Genomic DNA, 22,387 nt, shown 5'->3' on the forward strand with positions numbered 1-22,387 from the left:
TTAAAATACAGTGGGATTGCTTGAACATAACACACCAGATTTAATTGCCGTTAAAAAACAAAATATGGATAATTGATGTGGCAAAACCAGAGGCTAATAGAATAGAAGACAAAGAGTAGAAAATCACAAACTGTCAAGATCTGAAGAGATAAGTTAAAAGATTATGGCATAAACTGGTAGAATGGTTATTGGCACACTTGGTAAAATACCAAAAAACCTTGGGATTAGGCCACACAGGAAAGTTCAAAATGTGTAAATTAGAGCATTCTTCTAATTGTTGATTGACAATAGTACATTCTGATTTTTCAAACAATTATCTACCTTTCCTTATTTTGTCTTGTGTTGGAATCTGGCCATATACCCAACCATTCTTTTCAAATTAGGAAATCCTGCACAATTAAACAACTGCTGCTGCTAACATTATGCAGTTGTCAACAACATTGCTCTCCAGCTGAGCAATGTATACTAGCAACCTGTTCAATGTTTGCTCTTGTAATTCAATGTCTTCCTTTTAATCCAAACCAAAAGACAATTATTTCCTGCCTAATTTTCGAAGACAATGAAGAACCGTCTAGATCCTTCAGTGGTTATTTAGTTTCAAGTAACAGTTATATAGCTTAATGGAGCGTGATAGTAGCCTTCTCTTATAACACAACCTCTCATACATAGAACTGATCTTTGTATTTCTTACAATTATTGTTATATTTAGAGTACTATATTACGGTACGCTCCCATAGAGAGGGGCTCCTCCGGGTGCCGTCGGCCAAACAATGCCGACTGGTGGCCCCCAGGGGGAGAGCCTTCTCTGTGGGGGCACCTACTATCTGGAACGAGCTCCCCCCGGAGATTAGGAGGATCCCAGATCTGCGCACCTTCCGCCGCGCTCTAAAGACCTTTTTATTTCACCAGGCGGGCCTGGCCTAACTTTCTCCCTCTTTTTAAAATAATTATAATATTTTAATATGTTTAATATTTTTTAATCCTCAAAGTTTAAATCTGTTTTAAATTGACTGGGGTTTTAATTTGTCTGGGCCAAAACTATTTAATTTGATTTTAATTCCACTTTTAAATTTTGTATGTATGTATTTTATTGTTTGGCTATGCACCGCCCTGAGTCCTTCAGGAGTAGGGCGGTATAGAAATCAAATAAAATAAAATAAATAAATAAATAAATAAATATATTTTACTGTTCTGTTTAGAAGCATCCTGACAAATAACAGAAAAATGAAGAGGGGTCTGGTTTAAGCATCCAGGGGCCATTTAAGCATTAAAACCATTCTAAAATAATATATCAGAATTCATTCTTTCTATCTATCTATCTATCTATCTATCTATCTATCTATCTATCTATCTATCTACCTACCTACCTACCTACCTACCTACCTACCTACCTACCTATCTACCTACCTACCTACCTACCTATCTATCCTCCTACCTACCTATCAAATCTAGAAATTGCCCATCTCCTTCACAGAGTGACCCTGAATGGTATACAAATACATTAAAACTATATAAGTATAATACAAATTTAAGTAAGAATAAATATTTATTGTATTTATTAAAATTATTGTGCAAAATGAATCTAAGGAATATTCATTGTATTTCTTGGAACTGAAACAAACAATATATTATCATAATTCAACATAAAAACATTAACCACATCATCCCCTGAAGAATTGGATATTTAATATGTAGCAATTACTTGAGTCTTTTAATATAATCTGTAGATTTAATTAAAACTGGAGTATCCATTTTTGCTTTTGTTCTTGTTAACAATTTTTTTATAAAAAGTTCTTTATCGGTCTGAGACTATAAAAAAATGAATGAATACAAAAATTTCAAAGAACTAGTAGCATCATACCTTGACTGAATGATTGTGGAAATCAGTAATAATAATTTCATTATTGTGGTTGACAGCTGCAAAATGAGGACCTGTAATAAATACGGGAAGGTAAATAAAGAGCAGCATAATAGAGAAAGATGAGATGATGATAGGAACTATCTTCTTAGAAGCAGGAAAAAAAATCTGAACCGAAAAAACCACATCATTCTCATCTAACAGATAACATAATTTTAGATTAAAATGTTCCTCCATCTATTTTGACAGAATAGTGGTAGTAGTAATAGAGCCAGTTTGGTGTAGTGGTTAAGACATCAGGACAGAAACCAGGAGACTTGAGTTCTAGTCCCACCTTAGCCATGAAAGCCAGCTAGATGAACATGGGCCAGTCACTCACTTTCAGTCTTAGAAAGTAGGCAATGAGACCATCACTGTTGAAATCTTGGCAAGAAAAATGCAGGGACTTATCCAGGGGTCAATATTGATGAACTAATAGTACTACCAGGGTGGATAAAAATCAATGATTTTTTTTAAAAAATCAAAAAAATCAGATTTTTTTTATTTAAATCGGATTTTTTTTATTTAAATCGGATTTTTTTTATTTTTTTCAAATTTATTTTAATAAAAAACTTTTGGGGTAAAAATCTATCTTAAGATAGTTTTCTATTTACGATACATAAATAATTTAGTTTATTCAGCATGAAATGGAGCTTAGTTATGTAGCATGAGGCTGTATATTCTGCAACACTGGGACTATCGGTGAGTCAACAGTGGGTCAAAGGAGTAACAGAGATGACAGTTGCTCTTTAAAAATTATGATTTAAATCGAGTTGATTTAAATCAAGCCTTTTTACTAGTGATTTAAATCATGATTTAAATTGTGATTTAAATCAACTCGATTTAAATCAAATCCACCCTGAGTACTACTACTGCATCAATTACTACTAATACTATTACATTGCTGAGGCAACTTGCTTTAAAATCAAAGTCATGTAAAAATCAATTAATTTCAAATTCCTGGGATTTTTAAATCTTAATAAATAAGGAAGTATCAGATTGTTTCTTTCGTTGCTATAGGGCAGTGATGGCTAACCTTTTTGCCATCGTGTGCCAGGAGCTGGGGGTGGGGGTGGTCGCTTACGTGTGTGCGTGCCCACACCCATAATTTTATGCGCCCTGCCCCCGTGCATGCACGCACGACCCCCCCCCCCCGCTCCCAGCACGTGATGGCACGGTAGGCCCATTTTTTGCTCTCCCCAGCCTCCAGAGGCTTTCTACCTCCGGTTGGCAAACGGGTCATTTTTGGCCTCCGGAGGGCCTCCGCAGGGGTGGGGAAGGCCTTTTTCGCCCTCCCCAGACTCCTAGAAAGGCTCTGGAGGCTGGGGACTTCCGGTCCCACCGGAAGTTGGCAAATGGGCTGTTTCCGGCCTCCGGAGGGCCTCCAGGGGGGTAGGAAAGGCCATTTTCGCCCTCCCCTGACCCCTAGAAAGGCTCTGGAGGCTGGGGGGAGAGAGAACCGGGCCTTCCCCACCACCCCCCGAAGTCCTCCGGAGGCAGGGAACAGCCTGTTTCCCTTCTTCTGCTGGGCCCAGAAGGCCCGAAAATCAGCTGAGCTCATGTGCCCACCGATATGGCTATGCATGCCACCTGTAAGGCTGCATCTTAGTTATTGCTCTTTTATCTTTCCCAAAGTACTAATGAAGTTGGAAGGAAAATTAGAATTTTCTTCTATTTAACACTATACATTTTTCAAACCATATTAAGTCAACTGAAAGTGTGGAATTTTCTTTTTAATTATCTTATATGGAAGTCGGACATTTCTTGGCAAACTAAATGGAATAATGGTATTTAACAGTAAAGCACAATGTGCCAGCTGTGTAAAGTTCCCAGAAGCTTTTATCCACTCAATGATATGAAAAAGTAGGACAGAAACACACTTACAGATCCCTGTTCTGCATAAAATATATAATAAAGTGTAAAAATAAATGTTTTGACAATATAGTTTTTTCTTCCTCCGTATCAAATGAATATATATATTCTTCTGAAGACAAAAACATACTAAACTTCTAGGGCTAAATGATATATTTCATTCAAAGATTCAGCAAAAATAAATCAAATGTTTACAGTTGCTGATCTGTATAAATCTATCATGTATGTAAATTAAAATCTGATGTACAAGTAACATATACTTCTATGCCACCCTTACTTCTACTTCATCCTCCAAGTCAGATTGGCGATACCAACTTTCCTCTTTTCATTTTTTAAACTTCAACCATTCTTTGATTTAAAAAAGAGACTGTGGTATATCCACAAATGTTCTTACTACTAGTACTTATTTTAATGTGATTTAAATGTAACTTTTAGTATTGAGATTTAAAAGAATCTAGGGGTATAGTGGGAGAAAAGTGAGTAACTTTGAAAAAAATAATTTCAATAAATGTAAATAAAATATATGAACTCTACTATTTAACCATTTCATCTTGCAATTGCTTGTACAACTTTGTGCTTGACTTTACAAGATATTTTTGCATAATGTTCCCAGTAAACTTTTTTTTTTACATGCAAGAACTTAAAAGACTATTACATATTGAAAAATATCCAAAATTTCAGGACATAAAATAAAAACTGGGATGTAATATGATACTTGCCTGAACAGTTTCAACTAGTGACTGCTACCTAATCAAGATGATTATGTTTTTGGCACAGAACTCTTTTATTTCCCCAGATGATTAAACATTAACTATAGCATGAGCAACAAGAATAATACTAAGCAGAAAATGCAAGCATTAAACTGTACTCTATCTCATATTTGTACACTGAATAATTAGGATTTTAAAATAATGCGAGTTCAATATATGGCTAACAAGATGGAAGACACTTATTTCTTGTATACTTACTAAACATCTGTAGTATTCAATTACAATTCACCAGCTTGGGAAAGCTACTATTATACCTTTTAAATTCATGCCACCCATTCTGGAAGTAAACTATAGCCCAGAAAGAGGTTTTAATAATTCAAGTGGAATATCGTATCTCCTTTTGGAGAATTTAACAATAAAACAGACTTCCTTGCAAATCTGAAGGCTCCAGTCATTTGTTTAAGTCCCAGTTAGAAAGTCCATTGCTGATAATTAGTAGTGATATAGTAAAAAGCATTGAGAAAGGCCTTGACCATGGAATAGTGGGCCTGGCTAGTTTCCAACTGTTCCTTTCTATTCAAGAGCATTCATTCATTCGATACTGCTGTAATCTGAATGGATTACCTTATTTTTCGGAGTATAAGATGCACCCCCTAAAAGAGGGTGAAAATTTGGATGCGTCTTATACACCAAATGTAGCCCCACCCAGCCTCTTAAACGGATGTTTCAGAGGCTGAAAAAAGCCTCTTTTCAGAGGCTGGAAAAAAAGCCACCATTTCAGAGGCTGAAAAAAAAGCCACCATTTCAGAGGCTGAAAAAAAAGCCACCATTTCAGAGGCTGAAAAAAAAGCCTCTTTTCAGAGGCTGGAAAAAAAGCCACCATTTCAGAGGCTGGAAAAAAAGCCACCATTTCAGAGGCTGAAAAAAAAGCAAGGCGCAGAGCTCACAACCAACGAACCTGTTGCTAAAGTTCACCTCTGGGAACGGCTGATTGGGGGTATTCTGGGAGGCCGATCCACCCCCAATCAGCTTTTTTCTTATTTTCCTCCCCAAAAACTAAAGTGCATCTTATACTCCGGTGCGTCTTATAGTCTGAAAAATACGGTAATATGGTTTTTGTGGGAAGGTACTTAAATGGTGTTGTTTAAAGAAATGTAAGAGATCTTCAATAAGCAGGGCCAAAGGTGCTACACTCTCCATTCCAACCTGTTTTTGTACTGGACAAATTTTTACAGGGTTGAAGACTTTATCAATCTTAGCCTGATAAGCATAGCAGCCTAAAAATTATGCTACACATAATTTAAGATTAATTTAAAGCACATATCATATTACATCACAAAATATATTATTCTATCTATTATTATTATTTGTATTTATTTTATGCATTTATTGTTCCACATTTTTAATAATGTAATGAATGAATTACCGTATTTTTCGGAGTATAAAACGCACCAGAGTATAAGATGTACCTATCTTTTTTGGTGAGGAAAAGAAGAAAAAGAAATCTCCCTCTGCCTCTGCGCAATTTTACCTTTTACAGCAAACAGCCTGCTTTACTTTCAGTTTCGTTTTTAGCATAGCTTGATTAGCACAAGGAAAAAAAAAATCTGCTCCAGCAATTTACCTCTTTGCAGCAAGCAGCACAACCCTGCCCAAAACAGCTGAGAGCAAATCAGCTGAGAGTTGGGAGACTGATCCAATCAACTTGTGCTAATTAGGCTGTGCTGAAGCTGAAAGGAGCTGTTTTTTATTGCTGTTTGCTTGCAAGGAGGTAACTGCTACAAGGCAGAGGCTAAAGGGTGGTGGCCAGTGGGTGGGCGGGGCTACGTTCGGCGTATAAGACACACCTAAATTTTCACCCCCTTTTAGGGGGGGAAAAGGTGCATCTTATACACCGAAAAATACGGTAGTTTTGTTCTCTCTAGGTTTCAACTCCATTGAACCATATGAAGAACGTAAAACAGTATTATTATGTATCAATCAACAATTGCTACCTGCAAACTGCTTATCTCCATTGCCTCGGCTTCCAAATCGGGTTACTATTTTCCCATTTGGTTGGAAGATAAATACACAGCATGCTTTGTTGTCCACTACAATAATATGTCCATTGCGATCCACAGAAACACCTTTTGGCCCCATAAGTTTTCCTGATCCAATTTTTGCCTAGGGAAGCAAAGAAAGAGATTAAATTTATTTTATTTTATTTTTACATTTTCTCTATAATCTACTATTTTTATTTCTTCTTAATTAGTATCAGTGATGAAGAGCCTGTTCATTTATTAATTTTTTTTATCCTGCCTTTATTATTTTTATAAATAATTCAGGATGCAACCATTTCTAATATTCCTTCCTCTTCCTATTTGCCCACAACAACAATCCCTGTGAAATAGGTTGGGTTAAGAGATAGTGACTATTATAGAATGTATTAAAAAATCTAGACTGTATCAAAGGTCTACATTCTTTGTTGTCCTGTTTATAAAGACTCTTTTTGCTACGCTCCCTATTTTCAGCAGTGGATTTCATCTGATCAGGATTATAAAGCATTGTATCGTTTTACAATATTTTGTGCGACTGTTGGCAGGCTCCAGCAACAATGACACTTAATCAGGCTTTAATTTGATATACATGCACAATACTCAATTTCACCAAGGTTTCTGATCATGTTTCTTTTCTATCGTATTTTAAAATGTGGTTCGTATGTATTTTTCATTTAACATGATGTGCAACTTACTAATTATAAATCTGCCATTAGACCACTAAATGTTGGACACAAATATCCAAGCTTCACTGTTATGTATGTATTTGAATGGCAATTCTTAGAAATCCCAGAGACTCTAACCACATTTGAAAAACCCTGGGGGAGGCAACTTCATATACAGCTTCAATTCATTGTGTTGTATCATAAGCAAAAACAGAATATTGGCATTTTTTAAAAATGTAAAGGCTGTGTGTCTCCTATTTCCTTTGTGAGAGATTTTTATGTATGCCACAAAAGCCAGCAATATTAAGGAAATCTCTTTTAACTGTACACTCCTATTCAGATGTAGCTACTGTGTTTCCCTGAAAATAAGATCCTGTCTTATATTTCTTGAACCCTGAAATAAGCGCTTGGTCTTATTGCCATGTGCTCAAAAGCCTGATTGGGCTTATTATCAGGGGATATCTTATTTTGGGGAAAACAGGGTATCACTACATCACTGCTGTATCACGGCTATCTCTGCGATCACTACTAAATATGTGTAGGATTACAATTACAATTCAAATGAAGTGTTTTCGTAATGCTAGGAAGGACAAACTAAGTATTCATAGCAGCATATGTATGTGGAGAAGATTCTGAAATTAATGCAAGAGACAATAAAAAGCAGCGATCAGACCCTGACAATGGATTCATTTTGCCCTTTAGTCCCACAATAAACAGCTGTAATCTCACTCTTCATTGCTGTCTTGGCAATCAATACAGGAGGAATACTCATTTTGCTACTTACTGTATTTTTCAGACTATAAGACGCACTGGTGTATAAGACGCACCAAGATTTCCAAGAGGTAAGTAAGAAAAAAAAAGTTTTTGCCCTCCCGCAGCCCTCAGGACCACTCTTGCAGGCCTCCCAAACCCTCTGCACACCCCATTTCTCGTAAAAATGGATGAAAAACGGGCCATTTTTTGCCCATTTTTGCAAAAAATAAGGCATGCAAAGAGTTTGGGAGGCCTGCAGAGTGCTCCTTGGGACTGGGGGAGGGCAAAAACACCCCCGTTTTTGCGAAAATTGGGTGAAAGATGGGCCTGTTTTTCACAAAAATGGAATGAGCAGGGCAGGGCTTTGGGAGGCAAAAAATGGCTGTATTCGGTGTATAAGATGCACCAACATTTCCACCCTCTTTTAGGGGGGAGGGGGAAAGGTGTGTCTTATACTCTGAAAAATATGGTATATCCCTTGATCAGCATCAAACTGTCATTAACTCTTAATTTTTAAAAAGGAAAATACATTTCCTTGGATATTACATTTTGACTTTAAACCTACCTTAAATTTTCCGTCAGAGGAGAATATGCTAACCCATTTATTATCGTAATCTGCAATAATGATATCGCCACAAGGGTGCACAGCTACTCCAGTAGGCCGCTGTAACTGACCAGGAGATCTTCCCCGTACACCAAAACGATTCTTGAATTGGCCATCGGTGGAAAATATCTATGATTTGTTTGAAAAAAAGCAGAGCAACTTCCATATAAAATGCAATTGTTTTCATTATTCAACTGAAACACATGGGAAACACTGACACGCTTTTAACATGCATATGGAATTCTGCTTCCTCTTACCATTTGGGATTAGGAAAATACTCCAAACATACATGCAATTTGCCTTAAGAAAAGAGGAAGCTCATGCATTTACAAAGTGTATGAATATGTTCTGTGGTTTTGATACTTAAATATAGTAAGTATTGTTGCTTAGACAGTCAACCTATCGCTGGGTTTGGAGATAAACTACAATTTGTAAAAATACAACTTTTTAAAGGCACAAATGGGACCACAAATCCCCAAAACAACCTAACCAAGATTGAGCATATTTAGTGACCGCTGCAGGCTGAATAGTGTGCAATGGGAGGGAGGGAGGGAGGGAGAGAGAGAGAGAGAGAGAGGGAGGGAGAATTAGGGAACAAGACACCACACAACTATATTTTGTTGTAAATTATATTTATTACATTATATCCACCTTTCCTTTACAAAGCTCAAGGTAACAACCCATGAAGTAGATTAGATGGAAACACAATGAGTGATCCAAGAGTGGACTGAATTAAAAGTTAATGATATGCAGTAACTTGTGTTAATCTAGCAAGGAGCAATTGCAAGTCTGGTACCAATGGCAGCAGGCTATTTATATCCAGCCCAACAATAAATCCTAGATCACAAGTCCCAATATACAACCAGTTTAAGGACAGGCAACGGAGCCATCAGAACTAAAGTAATATGTTTAGATATAAAATGATCATTATGTACCTAAAAAATAATTGCCTACAAAAGTTTTAAATCAATGAGGCGTGCCATGGACAGACTTCAGGAATTTTCATGTTCACCATCCTATATTCTTTATTCATGTTCACCATCTTATATTCTTATATTCTTTTGCTATGGGATTGTTATCTCAAAGTATAAGTAAACTGAGTATGTGAATAAATAAACAAGGAAATAGCACTTCGAATTATTTAGGATTATAGCTGTTTTTCCCCTAACATTTGCTTAAAAAGTAAATGTCATATAATAGTACTAAACATTTGCATGCAGGGAAACAAAATCTATGTTCTGAATAAGGTCATAGAGCAAAGGATGTCAATTTTCCTTGAACCAACAGCCTCCAGTTTACCAGAGATTCTTAGACATTTGTGCTGTTTCTTTTCCAAAATATTCCGAATTTAGCAATTCTTTTTTTGTAAAGGCACTTTTCCACCCAGAAATCAAAAGTAAATGCTGGTTTCTGGCAAAAATGTTAACTAATTTCAGTTATGTGGCTGTAAATGTGAGCTGGCTGCTGAGTACCCAAATAAGGTCATGTGATGCAGGTAGACATCAGAATTTCGAATCCTGGTTATAAATAGCTTTTGATGGATCTATCTATCATGACTTCAAAGAATTGCTAAGTGACAGTCATACGTTGAGGGCTATCTGTATAAAACAGCAAATATATATTGTAATTCTATATATTGGCCAAGACTAGCCTAATTACACTTGGGATTCAGCAGAATTTAATGTATACCAACAATTTGAGTTATATTTCAAATTTAACATAATTATTAATTCCACAGCATCAACAACCATGATCCCTGAAATTTTGGTACTTTAGATATATATTTCTTTAATACATGTTATCAGTTCTGTGCATTTAATAAAAAAGTTTTAATGAAGAAACAAATCAAAAACCATACCTGTACACATTGATTATTGCTATCTGCAATTAATATTTTTCCATTTGTAGATGCAGCTACTCCCTGAAGATTTGTAAATTCCCCTTTGTTTCTCCCTTTGGTACCTAAAACAAAACAAAATAGAAAAGATAACCCAAAATTTCTCTTGCCAAGTGAGACAGGTATTAAGTGAATTTTGCTGCATTTTATACTCTTCCTTGTCACAGTTGTTAAATGAATCACTGCAATAGGTGTTAGTAATATGGTTGTTAAATGAATCTGGCTTCCCCATTGACTTTGCTTGTCAGAAGATTGCAAATGTGATCACATGACTCTGGGATACTGTAACTATCATAAATATGAGTCAGTTGCCAAGTGTCTGAATTTTGATCACATGATCACTGGGATGCTGTAATGGTCATAAGTGTAAAAAAATATTGTAAGTCATGTAAGTCACATGTAGTAACTAATGTATATTCAAAGAGTTTTTCAATGCTGTCAAATGGTCACTAAATGAACTGTTGTAAATTGAGGACTACCTGTACCACATCAGAGCTTCTAATGCAGGGGTATCAAACTCTATTTCATTGAGGGCCGCATCAGGGTTGTGTTTGACCTTGGGGGGGGCGAGCAGGTTGGGTGTGGCCAGCTTGACGTCACTTGTGTCGGGGGCACCTTTGGCGGCCCAAGTGCTCTGCCAGCAAAAACAGGCTCCCAAGCCCCATTTTCAGCTGCGACAGTCTCCTGCAACCCTCTGCCAGCAAAAACAGAGCCCGGAAGAGCTACATGCAGCCTTCGCAAGCTCCATTTGCACTGGGAGAGGCACTGTGGGCCAGTCCTTCGCTGTTTCCAGGAAGTCTCCACGGGCCAAATCTAAGCACCCCATGGCCCAGATCTGGCCCCTGGGCCTTGAGCTTGACACCCCTGTTCTAATGTCATCCCATTCGATGCCAATCCAATCTCTAATATTTTCTCTACTCCAAAAACTAGGTTCCTATGTATTTGTGTGTATTTGTAAGATCTGGGAAAAAAAAATCTGAGAGGCTGCTACAATGGGAAGTTATATGAGGGAAAGGTCATTATTAAAAAATGTAAACAAAAATGCAGGTGGTCCTAACTCAAGTCCAGCAAATGTTCAAATTTACAATGGTGGTGAATGAGTGTATAAGCTGTATAGCACTTATAGCCATACAGCGAGCCGCACTCATCTGGTTATGATCTGGGCACATTGCAGAATCCTGTGATCACACGATTACCATTTACAATCTTCTTTGCTGACCTCCTATAATCAAAGTCAATGGGGGAGCTGGCAGGAGGTTGCAAATGTTGATCACATCATGTCCTCCTTTAATTACCAGTAGTGATTCACTTAACAGAAACCAGAATTTCTGTCACTAAGTGGTGCAGTCATGTGACAATGTGCTTTACAACGATGTAACTTAGTGATGGAAATTCTGGCCCCAGCTGCCATTTTTAAGTGAGACCTCCCCAAGGCTTCCCAAATGGAAACTATTATTCCTTTTTTTCATTAAAAACCCTGAAGTTGTTAACGATAGCTTGTTGACAATTCTGCAAGTAACCACTCTTTTTCATGGTTGCTACATAGGCTGGTTGTAAAAGGCAAGGGACACATATTAAGTAATGTATGTTCAAAGAGAAACGTAAATTTCAGGAATAGGATACTAAACTTATGTTACATATAAAAATTATATATAAAATATAACAGTTGGCTTGAGCTCATAATGAAAAGTGGTAAGGCAAGAATCCTTGCCAAAGGATATGTGGACCACTTAAAAAGGCCTGGAAAACTGCAGTAAAGGAAATACCAACATTGTCGTGATTTCACTAAATTTGAGCAGCATCTGAAATACATTGATCTAACCGCAGTAACAAATTATATCATGAGAAGAATCATACTGAAAACTAATCATTAACCGATCCAAAGAACTTATGTGGAACTGCCCAAAGGCAATGAAAGGAAAAAAAAGACTATTTGCAACAGACAACTAGCAAGGAAATCCTTGTAACAGGACAAAGTCCTTACAAGTATAAAATAATAATATGGACTTGTTTGTACCTATAAACAGCAGTCCATGAAAATTTAAAACATAGGCACTCCTTACCTACTCGGAAGATTAGATCATCTTCAATGGGGTTCTCTTTCCTTTTGCCAGTGCTGTACATACTAGCTGGTCTCTTTACAGCCTTCTGTTTCACATGGCCGCTGCCAGGAGACTTAACACGTCTCTTAACTCCTTCAGTGGTAGGAGATACATCTGCTGACCTAATTACTTTGAGTTTGAATGGGCTGCCTTTAATATGTTGTTCGTACAGTCTCAAAGACAGAACAAAGTCCCCTTCTTTCTGGACAGTGTACAAAAATTCGTAAGTGCCATTTTTATTATCAAGTATCTCTCCATCTGCCACACTTCCATCAGGTGTGCTCAGCTCAGCTGTGATATAAGCATTTCCACTTTTACAGAGCTCACCATCTTTATCCTTGGTTGTGATGGTGACTGACATTGGTTGCCCTATCACAGTCTGCTTAAGTCCTTCACCTGTGGCCACTGTTTCAGAAGCCACTGCATTTGTGGTTAAAATAGTACCGAGATTATGAATGGATTTTTTCAGTCCTTCTGTTTCTACTATGAAATCCAGTTGATCATTTTCACGGGGCTGAAGAGGGAATTCCTGGTCTGCCAGGTCATTTAGCTTGTCACTCATCTGCTTTTTAACAAGTAAAACTTCTGTTTCAGTTCCATGACTGAGTGCTTGGGCGGTAAAATTGCTACAGCTCTTAATATTTTCTTGTCCCTCCAATAAAGTATCAAGCTGATTCTGCAGGACCTTGATAAAAGCAAATACTATGGTTATTTCATTGAAGTTCCAAGTAATAAAACAAACAACCACATCTATCGGCAAGTTTCAGTATCTCAAGGAAATATATAATAGTGAAAAACTGGATAAAATCACATATTATTTGTTGGACTCAATGTAAAAAGCATATTGAATAACATTATCACAAAAAGTCTGTGTTGCAGCAGGGTTAAAAAAAGAGTTCCCAAAAAACAGCAACCAACCAATTTGGAAACTTCTGATTAGACTTGCTTGGCATTCATATGCTTTTTATCCACTTAGGAAAAATTATAGATATGTGACCAATTTTGCCTTATAGTCATAATTACTTTTATATCTGAACCCAGGAAAAGTCAGTTCCAGCCCATAGTATACAAGCCACCAAAGTCAACAAGTTAAACACACATTCAAACTACTTTTAAGAGTTACATCTTCTTTGGTGCAATGTGTTTTATAGCATTTATAGCATTTCTGCATATTTATAACGAAAGTCTGTTGAGCAATGCAAATATTTCTTTATTTTCCATGATTTTATTATTATTATTGGTTTTTTTTTATTTTACACACACACACACACACACACACACACACAAATTTAAATTTAAATTTATATACCGCCCTTCTCCCGAAGGACTCAGGGCGGTGAACAGCCAAAGGTAAAAAACATAGAATACAAAAATTTAAAACCAATTTAAAATATATTAAACAATTTGGCCCAACAATTAAAATACCCCATTTAAAATTAAAATTAAAATTAAACAATTGGAGAAGTTAGGCCAGCCCGGCTTGTTGAAATAAAAAAGTCTTGAGGGCCCGGCGGAAAGTACGTAAATCCGGAATCGTCCGTATCTCCGGGGGGAGCTCGTTCCAGAGGGCAGGTACTCCCACAGAGAAAGCTCTCCCCCTGGGGGCCACCAGCCGACATTGTTTGACCGACGGCACCCTGAGGAGCCCCTCTCTGTGGGAGCGTACTGGCCGGTGGGAGGCTCTCGGTGGCAGAAGGCGGTCTCGTAGATATCCAGGTCCTAAGCCATGGAGCGCTCTAAAGGTGGTCACCAACACCTTGAATCGCACCTGGAGGACCACCGGGAGCCAGTGCAGCTCGCGCAGGAGAGGTGTTACATGGGAGCGCCATGACGCTCCCATAATCACCCACGCAACCGCATTCTGGACCAGTTGGAGCCTCCGGGTGCTCTTCAAGGGGAGCCCCAAGTAGAGAGCATTACAGTAGTCCAGGCGGGACGTGACGAGGGCATGAGTGACTGTGCACAAGGAGTCCTGATCCAGAAAGGGACGCAACTGGTGAATCAGGCGAACCTGATAGAAAGCCCCCCTGGCCACGGCCGTCACATGTTCTTCTAAGGACAGCTGTGCATCCAGGAGGATACCCAAGTTGCGAGCCCTTTCCGTGGGGGCCAACGACTCGCCCCCAATAGTCAGAGATGGCACCAACTGACTATATTGGGACACCAGGAGCCACAGCCACTTGGTCTTGGATGGGTTGAGCTTGAGCCTGTTTCTCCCCATCCAGATCCGCACAGCCTCCAGACACCGGGACATCACGTCAAGGGCATCATTGGGGTGGTCCGGGATGGAGATGTACAGCTGAGTGTCATCAGCGTACTGATGAAACTTCACCCCGAAACCACGGATGATCTCACCCAGCAGCTTCACATAAATGTTGAACAGAAGGGGCAAGAGGACTGACCCCTGTGGCACCCCACATACAAGGCGCCTCGAGGTCGACCTCTGGCCCCCCGTCAACACAAACTGCGACCGGTCAGAGAGGAAGGAGGAGAACCACCGCAACACGATGCCCCCCACCCCTAAACCCTCCAACCGGCACAGCATGATACCATGGTCGATGGTATCAAAAGTCGCTGAGAGATCTAATAGGACCAGGACAGAGGAACAACCCCTGTCCCGAGCCCTCCAGAGATCATCAACCAATGCAACCAATGCAACCAATGCCATTTCTGTGCTGTACCTAGGTCTGAAGCCCGACTGGAACAGATCAAGATATTAAATTTGAGGATATTAAATTTATGTAGTTAGCCAGAATACTACATCCAACTGGAAGTTCCATATGCAAGCAAGAAGAATTAAAATTTAAGTGGCAGAGAGGAATGGACATCAAAGAAAGTATTTTTAAACACCCGTTAGTAGCCTTTCCACATGTACTAATCGCCTTTTTAAGTGGAGAGGAAAAATTTGACTCTATAATACAATACAATTTTACAATACTTGTAAAATGTCTAGTTACATATTGTTAAATTTTAATGCATGCTAAGGATTGAAAGCACAGATATATTGTTCCAATATTCAAGACCCATTGCTTATTTTTGTCTTCCAAATAATTATAAAACACATTTGGGTTTATTTTTTGCGATATAATGCACTGTATCTAATGACATCAGATTATAAACTATTGGTACCATTTGTTAAATGCTTTAAATTTTGGTTTTCAAAATTATCTGCCACACATACATCCTGAAAATCCAACAAAAAACATTCATTTTAGGCCATCTCCAATTACTGCTTCCTTTAAACCAATATTAGAGCAATGTTTCTGAAGCTGTTTATTTGTACAAGACACTAGTTTCCACATAACAACAACAAACAGGAAAAGTCAAATTTCCCTGGAATAGCTATTTTTATGACACATTTGCTATTTTCTAAGGTTTCCTTCATTAAAGGAAATACGAATTTCAGTCATTTTTCCAAACGATATAATACAGTCAATAGAAACTGAGAAAATTTTTAATGATGAGAACAGAACTCTTACTTTATGTTTAAGGCCATAATTCACTTCCAGTTCCATAAGCAACACACTCTTGCGAACATTTAACGTCTTCTGGAGTTCATCAAAAGTGGAATGAATTTCATCTACAATGCTGGTCTTTTGGTTGGTCAGTTGATGGATAATTTCAGATATGAAGTGCAATGCAGTATCTATTTCTGGAAGCCTATTAAAAACAAGCAGTTAACATTTCAAATATCAATGCTACAATTTCCCTTCAACATTCATAAGACGTATCATTACACAATTATTAAATTTTGAATAATATTCATAATGACCCTGCGCACATAGTGCCAAGCCCTAGTTAAATTATGTGTTTGAATGCAACGTTCAGGCAGTCCTTGACTTACAACAGGTCATTTAGTGACTGTTCAGAGTTATCTATAGTATCTATAGATAAAGTATCTATAAACTGTAAACATTCAGTAAACTTTAGCTTAGAGCAAAATGTGAAGTATACACAAATTGGGTGATCTTCAGGGCTATGCAAATTTATATACACATCTTTTTTAAAAAAGTTTTGTTAGCATAATTTCAGACAACACAAGTATTATCAATTCTAAAGGAATCTTCAATTATTTCACTTGCAATTGTAAGCTAGAATTCATTAAAATTTCCATTAACATAGAACAAGAAACATGCTTGTGCTCAATACATAATTGATTCCACTTGCCTCTTCCTGTCAGCATGGGCATTAAACAAAAACAGACAGTTCTGCCTGTGACGTATCATTACAAGGAACTAAGAAATCTGGTTTGTCCTCCCATATCAAACCATCTGGATTTGTTTAACTACTCCCTGCTAACAGGAACCAAAGGGAATAACTATGCAGCAAACAACAGCATGCTGCTCATTCCCAATGAGCCAAAATCCCGAAAAATTCTGGTCTAGATTTACATATAAAGGTGGCCAATATGTTTTACAATATGCTGGTTTATGAAACTTCTGCATTTTTTGTCACCAACTTTTAAATTAGGGGTTCAAAAAGTTGCCTATCGGTTTTTCTTACGTGGGCCCTGACAAATAGGATCAAAGGTTTGGTCCTTTTTTGTACTATAATTTACTATTTACTATTTTACTATTTATCTATAAATTACTATTTCTGGGTCAAGTCCTGTCTTCTTCCACTTATTTTTAGAATAAGGTAAAGGTAAAGGTTCCCCTCGCACATATGTGCTAGTTGCTCCCGACTAGGGGGGGGGAAGCGGTGCTCATCTCCATTTCAAAGCCGAAGAGCCAGCGCTGTCTGAAGACGTCTCCGTGGTCATATGGCTGACAGGACTAAACACCAAAGGCGCACGGAATGCTGTTACCTTCCCACCAAAGATGGTCCCTATTTTTCTACTTGCATTTTTTACGTGCTTTCAAACTGCTAGGCTGGCAGAAGCTGGGACAAGTAACGGGAGCTCACCCCATTACGCAGCACTAGAGAGTTGAACCACTGAACTGCCGACCTTTCGATCAACAAGCTCATGTCTTAGCCACTGAGCCACCACGTCCATATATATGTACTGCAGCTACTTCAGCTGACTGCTAGTTCAGCAGATCAGCGGATCAAATCTCACCGGCTCAAGGTTGACTCAGCCTTCCATCCTTCCAAGGTGGGTAAAATGAGGACCCAGATTGTTGGGGGCAATATGCTATTTAGTATACTGTCTTTGGTGTAAGCCGCCCAGAGTCCTCAGAGAGTGGGCGGCATAGAAATATGACATATATATATATATATATGGATCAATATATATTGTCGGATCAATATATATTGATCCAACCGTTCAGTCAACTAAATTTGTGCAATGCTATTTTAAACTGCAATTAGAAAATTTGGGTAGATGAGAGAACCCTAAGGACTCAAGGGTTTTTTAAAAAAAAAACTTTAAAAAAAAACTTGGCCTAACATTATATGAATACTACCAATGTCTCCTAAGAATTTAGTTGATTATTCTCTAAACAAAGAAAGGAAGAATAAGTATAATAAATCCAGGTTGATCTTTTTCATTTTCAACAACAAAAAAAAAATATTGTACTTTATAAACATTTAAAATCTTCCTGAAAGTGAAAAGCCCAGGAAATAAAAGTATCTGTATCTTCTCCCAAGAAGGTACAAACGGTCATAAACAATTTTCTGTTTTTGTGTTTCAGAAAAGATTTGTCCAATGTCCTTAGATAGGTGAGACTCAAACGTTTAGAATTCCCAGACACATACTCTGGAAACTATAACCATTACTCATCTGGAAGGTTCCAAGCTGGAGAAAATTGCCCTAACATGCAATTCTATAACCTGGAAATGTTTCATAGTTTCACCTTTTGTTCACAGCATCTAACTGTGTTTGAAGAGAAGCCTTGTGTTGTTCTACTACATCCTTAAGAGGGACTGTTGGATGTTCTGCATGTTCTCCTACTGTACATTCTTGGCACATGGCTGTCTCACAGGATTGACAGTAAAACTCCATCAGCTGATTAAAAATAAAGAAACACGTATTCTTATTAGAATGCCAGTGTTGAGGTTTGAATAAACATTTCTAATTCTTTGAATAATATGTTTCAATGCAAAGTTGTTTTAAACCAAAGAAATGCAATATTTCTCTAGCAAAGGGCTGCACTTGAATTCTGAGGAATGCATCATCCAGGAACACTCAAAAAAGCAGGGCCTGGAAAAAAGTAATCTGAATTAGTTTTAATAATCCATTTACAATTAATTTATGTAAATAAAATTTGCAATGCATGTAATCTTTTGTCTTTTCTGTTACAGTGGGAAATATTTGGAACAGCTCTGATGTCCACAGCTAAAAGTGGATGAAGGAAGCTACATGAGGCTTGGGGCATAACGCTATACAGCTTTAACTTGATCATTAATTTTTACTGACTGTTTAGTTAAATCCAAAGTAATTTCCATTTTTTCTTCTGGGGCAAGTGAAGCATTTTCTAGGAGGGTTTAATCATGTTATAGATTGAGTATTCTTTCAGTTCTTTCAGATACTATGTACTCAAAGCATTTGAAAATGAAAATTTCTTTTTCAACCATTTTCCACACTATACCTTTACATACCCTATTAAAAGGGCTTTTTCTTCTGCCTTCATGACAGTTTGTCATGACTCTGGTGATTGCCTGGACAAATCTAGGCAACATTTCTTGGCAACATTTTACAGAAGTGGTTTGCCATTGCCTCCTTCCTAGGCTGAAAGTCAGGATTAAAATCCATGGTCTCCCAAGTTTAGCTCAGGACCGTCAACCTTACACCAAATTAGCTTTCACTGAGTTGACTAAGGTCACCAAAAAATTACCTGGTATAGTCCTTCAATTTTACTACTAATGACAGTGCTATTCTATTGCACCTCTATTCCAATGTAAAGCTCAATGTGTTCATAGGGCTTCTGCTTAGGTAAACATGGATAGAGCTAGAATTTTAGCTCACAGCCCTATACATACTTACCTAAATTGTAAATTCCACTAAATAAAATGGGCATCATTGGGAGCCGCCCAGAGTCTACTATAAGATGGGCAGCTATTTTAAGTATTTTAAACAAACAAATTGTCAACTCTGAAGCGAACCTGGCTGAAGCCATCTTGTGCTGCCTCATAGTAGCCACGAAGCCTGAGAGGAGGAAGGGAAGGGAGAAGTAGATAGCCCATCTAATCGCCAAAACAAAATGTTTTCCTGTGGGAACCAAGGTCATCGTAACAGGTGCCTACTGAAGGAGGAGTGACCAAGCAGCCTGACAGCTATAATGTAACCGGTGACATCTTGGCGTAGGGGGTGGGGCGCTTTTTGCTGTTTTAATTAGGTGAAAACCCTGGGAACTTTTAGAGTTAGTTTTCACTGGCTGTGCCGATATGATGTATGCAATAAGCATGTTCTTTGAACAATCTACCTGTCTCGGGGTTCTGCTTTCATGGGTGTGTTACTCGGAACGCTGACACAAATAAATAAGTGATTCTTAGTTGGTATGCATAATAATTTTTTCCTCTTACATTTCCTTTACAAATTATGTACATAATATAAAAACAAAAAAGACAAATATTGTTTTATGTAAAACTAGAAATCCTTAGCCCATGGGATCATTGTTTCAAATATATTTCCTTATCTAAACAGAGAAACATAGTAACCTTGGGAAGAAAAAAAAGCAGTGGGATGGAGCAACTTCTAATTTCTTACTGGCGTTCCTGTTGATTTTCCTTGTAGGAAGTAACAAAAAGCATTGGAAATTGAATTGAATTGAATACTTTATTTGGCCAAGTGTGATTAGACACACGTGGAATTTGTCTCTGGTGGAGAAGCTTTCAATGTATGTGTAAGGCAACAGAATAATCATAATCATAATACCAATAAGGCAGCAAACTAAAGAAGATAATAAGGATAAATAATACTATAGCCATGCTGCATGGGTCAATACACATAGACATTAGAGACAACCATGGCTGACTGAAGCAGCCATAGCTTTGCCAAATTTCAATCTCATGGGAGACATAGGCCCTGGATTTTGGATACATTATTTAAGTTATGCCATTTGAGGTACATTGATTAAAAAATTGTTGTTCTATGGATGCATTGTTTCACCCAATTGAATATTACAAAGAGACACAAGAGTTTTATTAATATGTTGTTTTAACCATGTCCAACTTTTGCAGACTTTATAGGCAAGTGGTCTCCATCCTACCCTTTCAAGCAGTTTCTTTCCATTGTTGGATGTTCAACTTTGTATCAGGTTTAATGTTATCATGCCAGCGTGTTCTTTGCTTGCCCCTTCTTCTTGGTCCACTACCATTCCTAGCATAGTTAGCATAACTATATAGAAATAGTTACGCATAATAACATCCAATAATATTGAAAATTATCCCATACTTATATAAATACAAATACAATCTTAACAGTCTTATTTAAAGCATAACAAATTACTCTTCAGTGAGTTATTTCCTCCGTTCTTCAGCTTTAAATAAAACTGTTGCGTCTTGCGCTTTAAGAGTATTAAGTTACTTCATAAATTCCTGAAGCATTACTGATACCTTTTGCAATACAAATCAGAATGGTATCAGCTTTGCATTTAATGAGGCCCATAATTCTGGCACAAACACATTTAACACAAGGTAATATAAACTGCTTAGGTTGACATTTTAAAGTTCAGCAGATTCAGAATGCGTGCATTAATTCTCACATTTCTCAGGCAAGAGCAGATTAAAATAAACTAAACCAGTGGGAATGCCAGAACAGCCACGATTTTCTCACACTTCAATAGAAAAAGAAACAAGTATTTCATCTATCAAAATTATGCTTACAGTATTTCATATTAATATATTTTTGTTTAACCTCCTTAAAAAGAACTACAATGAGTAAAGGAGTGTTAAGATTTCATAAAAGCATGCCACATACAGAATATTTTTTCTTAATATTTTGTTTCTTCTAAACGCCACAGGGGAACAATTCAGATGAACCATCCCTAAAATGGTTTACAGGGGTGTCAAACACAACACCTGCGGGTTTTGCAATGTGGTAGGATCAGGACGCAGGGCCGTTCTGGAAAATGTAAGGGGCTGGCCTGCATCACTTCGGCCCGGTCTACCCAATGTGAAGAAGAAATATCAGGCCAGCGTGGCTTTAGCACGGTCTACCAAGTGCAAAGAGGAAACATGCCAGCAGTTTGGGCAAAGACATCAAGCTGGCCACGCAGGATTCCAACTCACATAAAGGTATGTGATGGTTTAAAACATCTTTGCCAATGAAGCACATCAGAGTGCTTATTTGTAGTGAGGTGCAGAGTACTATGAATTACATCTAGAAGGTAAAGTGATGCTTGAAAATAGTGCCTAGTGATAAATAACTGAAGTGGCTGGAATAGTGAAAGAAACAAGAAATGTTCTGTTTCTTACCTCTGAAATTGCAGCTTTCGTTACTGGATACAAGTACATTGTAGTAGCTCTAGAGCTGTGTTTCTCAGCCTTGGCAACTTTAAGATGAGCAGACTTTAACCTCCCAAATTCCCCAGCCAGCCAGCGGCTAGCTAGGGAATCCTGGAAGTTGAAGCCCATCTATCTTGACATTGCCAAGGCTGAAACACTTGGTTATAGTTTCAAGAATTTCCAAGATTTCAATGTCTTCCAATTTGTGCAGCAAGGTTATCTTTGTTCATATTACATTGGCACATTTTGCAATATTATGCTGGCTAATATATCTGCAGTAAAACCAGTCTGACAGCTCAAGTGGAACCATAACAACACACTGTCCAGATAATTCACTTATAGCCAGAGTCCCTTTTTTTATATGTGCATTGTTTTATTCTTCTTAATGTTATCAGAAATACTAGATATAGTGTTAGAATAATTACTGATTCAGTGAGAAAGATATTGTATTGTTTAATAGAATA

The 22,387-nt window shown here is 37.7% G+C and overlaps 1 protein-coding gene across 7 annotated transcripts in view; it reads right to left on the reverse strand.

Moving 5' to 3' along the window:
- Positions 1–22,387, reverse strand: part of TRIM2 (tripartite motif containing 2) — a 56,586-nt gene that overhangs the window by 6,478 nt on the left and 27,721 nt on the right. For all 7 annotated transcript variants that reach the window (XM_034442368.3, XM_034442365.3, XM_034442367.3 and 4 more), the window contains exons 4-10: positions 18,332–18,483; positions 16,016–16,196; positions 12,498–13,221; positions 10,396–10,499; positions 8,499–8,666; positions 6,474–6,642; positions 1,862–1,932 (exon numbers count right to left, since the gene is read on the reverse strand). In XM_034442368.3, the coding sequence (XP_034298259.1) occupies positions 1,862–1,932; positions 6,474–6,642; positions 8,499–8,666; positions 10,396–10,499; positions 12,498–13,221; positions 16,016–16,196; positions 18,332–18,483 (1,569 nt within the window). The remainder of the gene's footprint in view (positions 1–1,861; positions 1,933–6,473; positions 6,643–8,498; positions 8,667–10,395; positions 10,500–12,497; positions 13,222–16,015; positions 16,197–18,331; positions 18,484–22,387) is intronic.

The sequence above is a fragment of the Pantherophis guttatus genome, chromosome 8, assembly GCF_059756535.1.
Source record: "Pantherophis guttatus breed Tessera chromosome 8, ASM5975653v1, whole genome shotgun sequence".
In the NCBI taxonomy this organism is placed as follows: Eukaryota; Metazoa; Chordata; class Lepidosauria; order Squamata; family Colubridae; genus Pantherophis; species Pantherophis guttatus.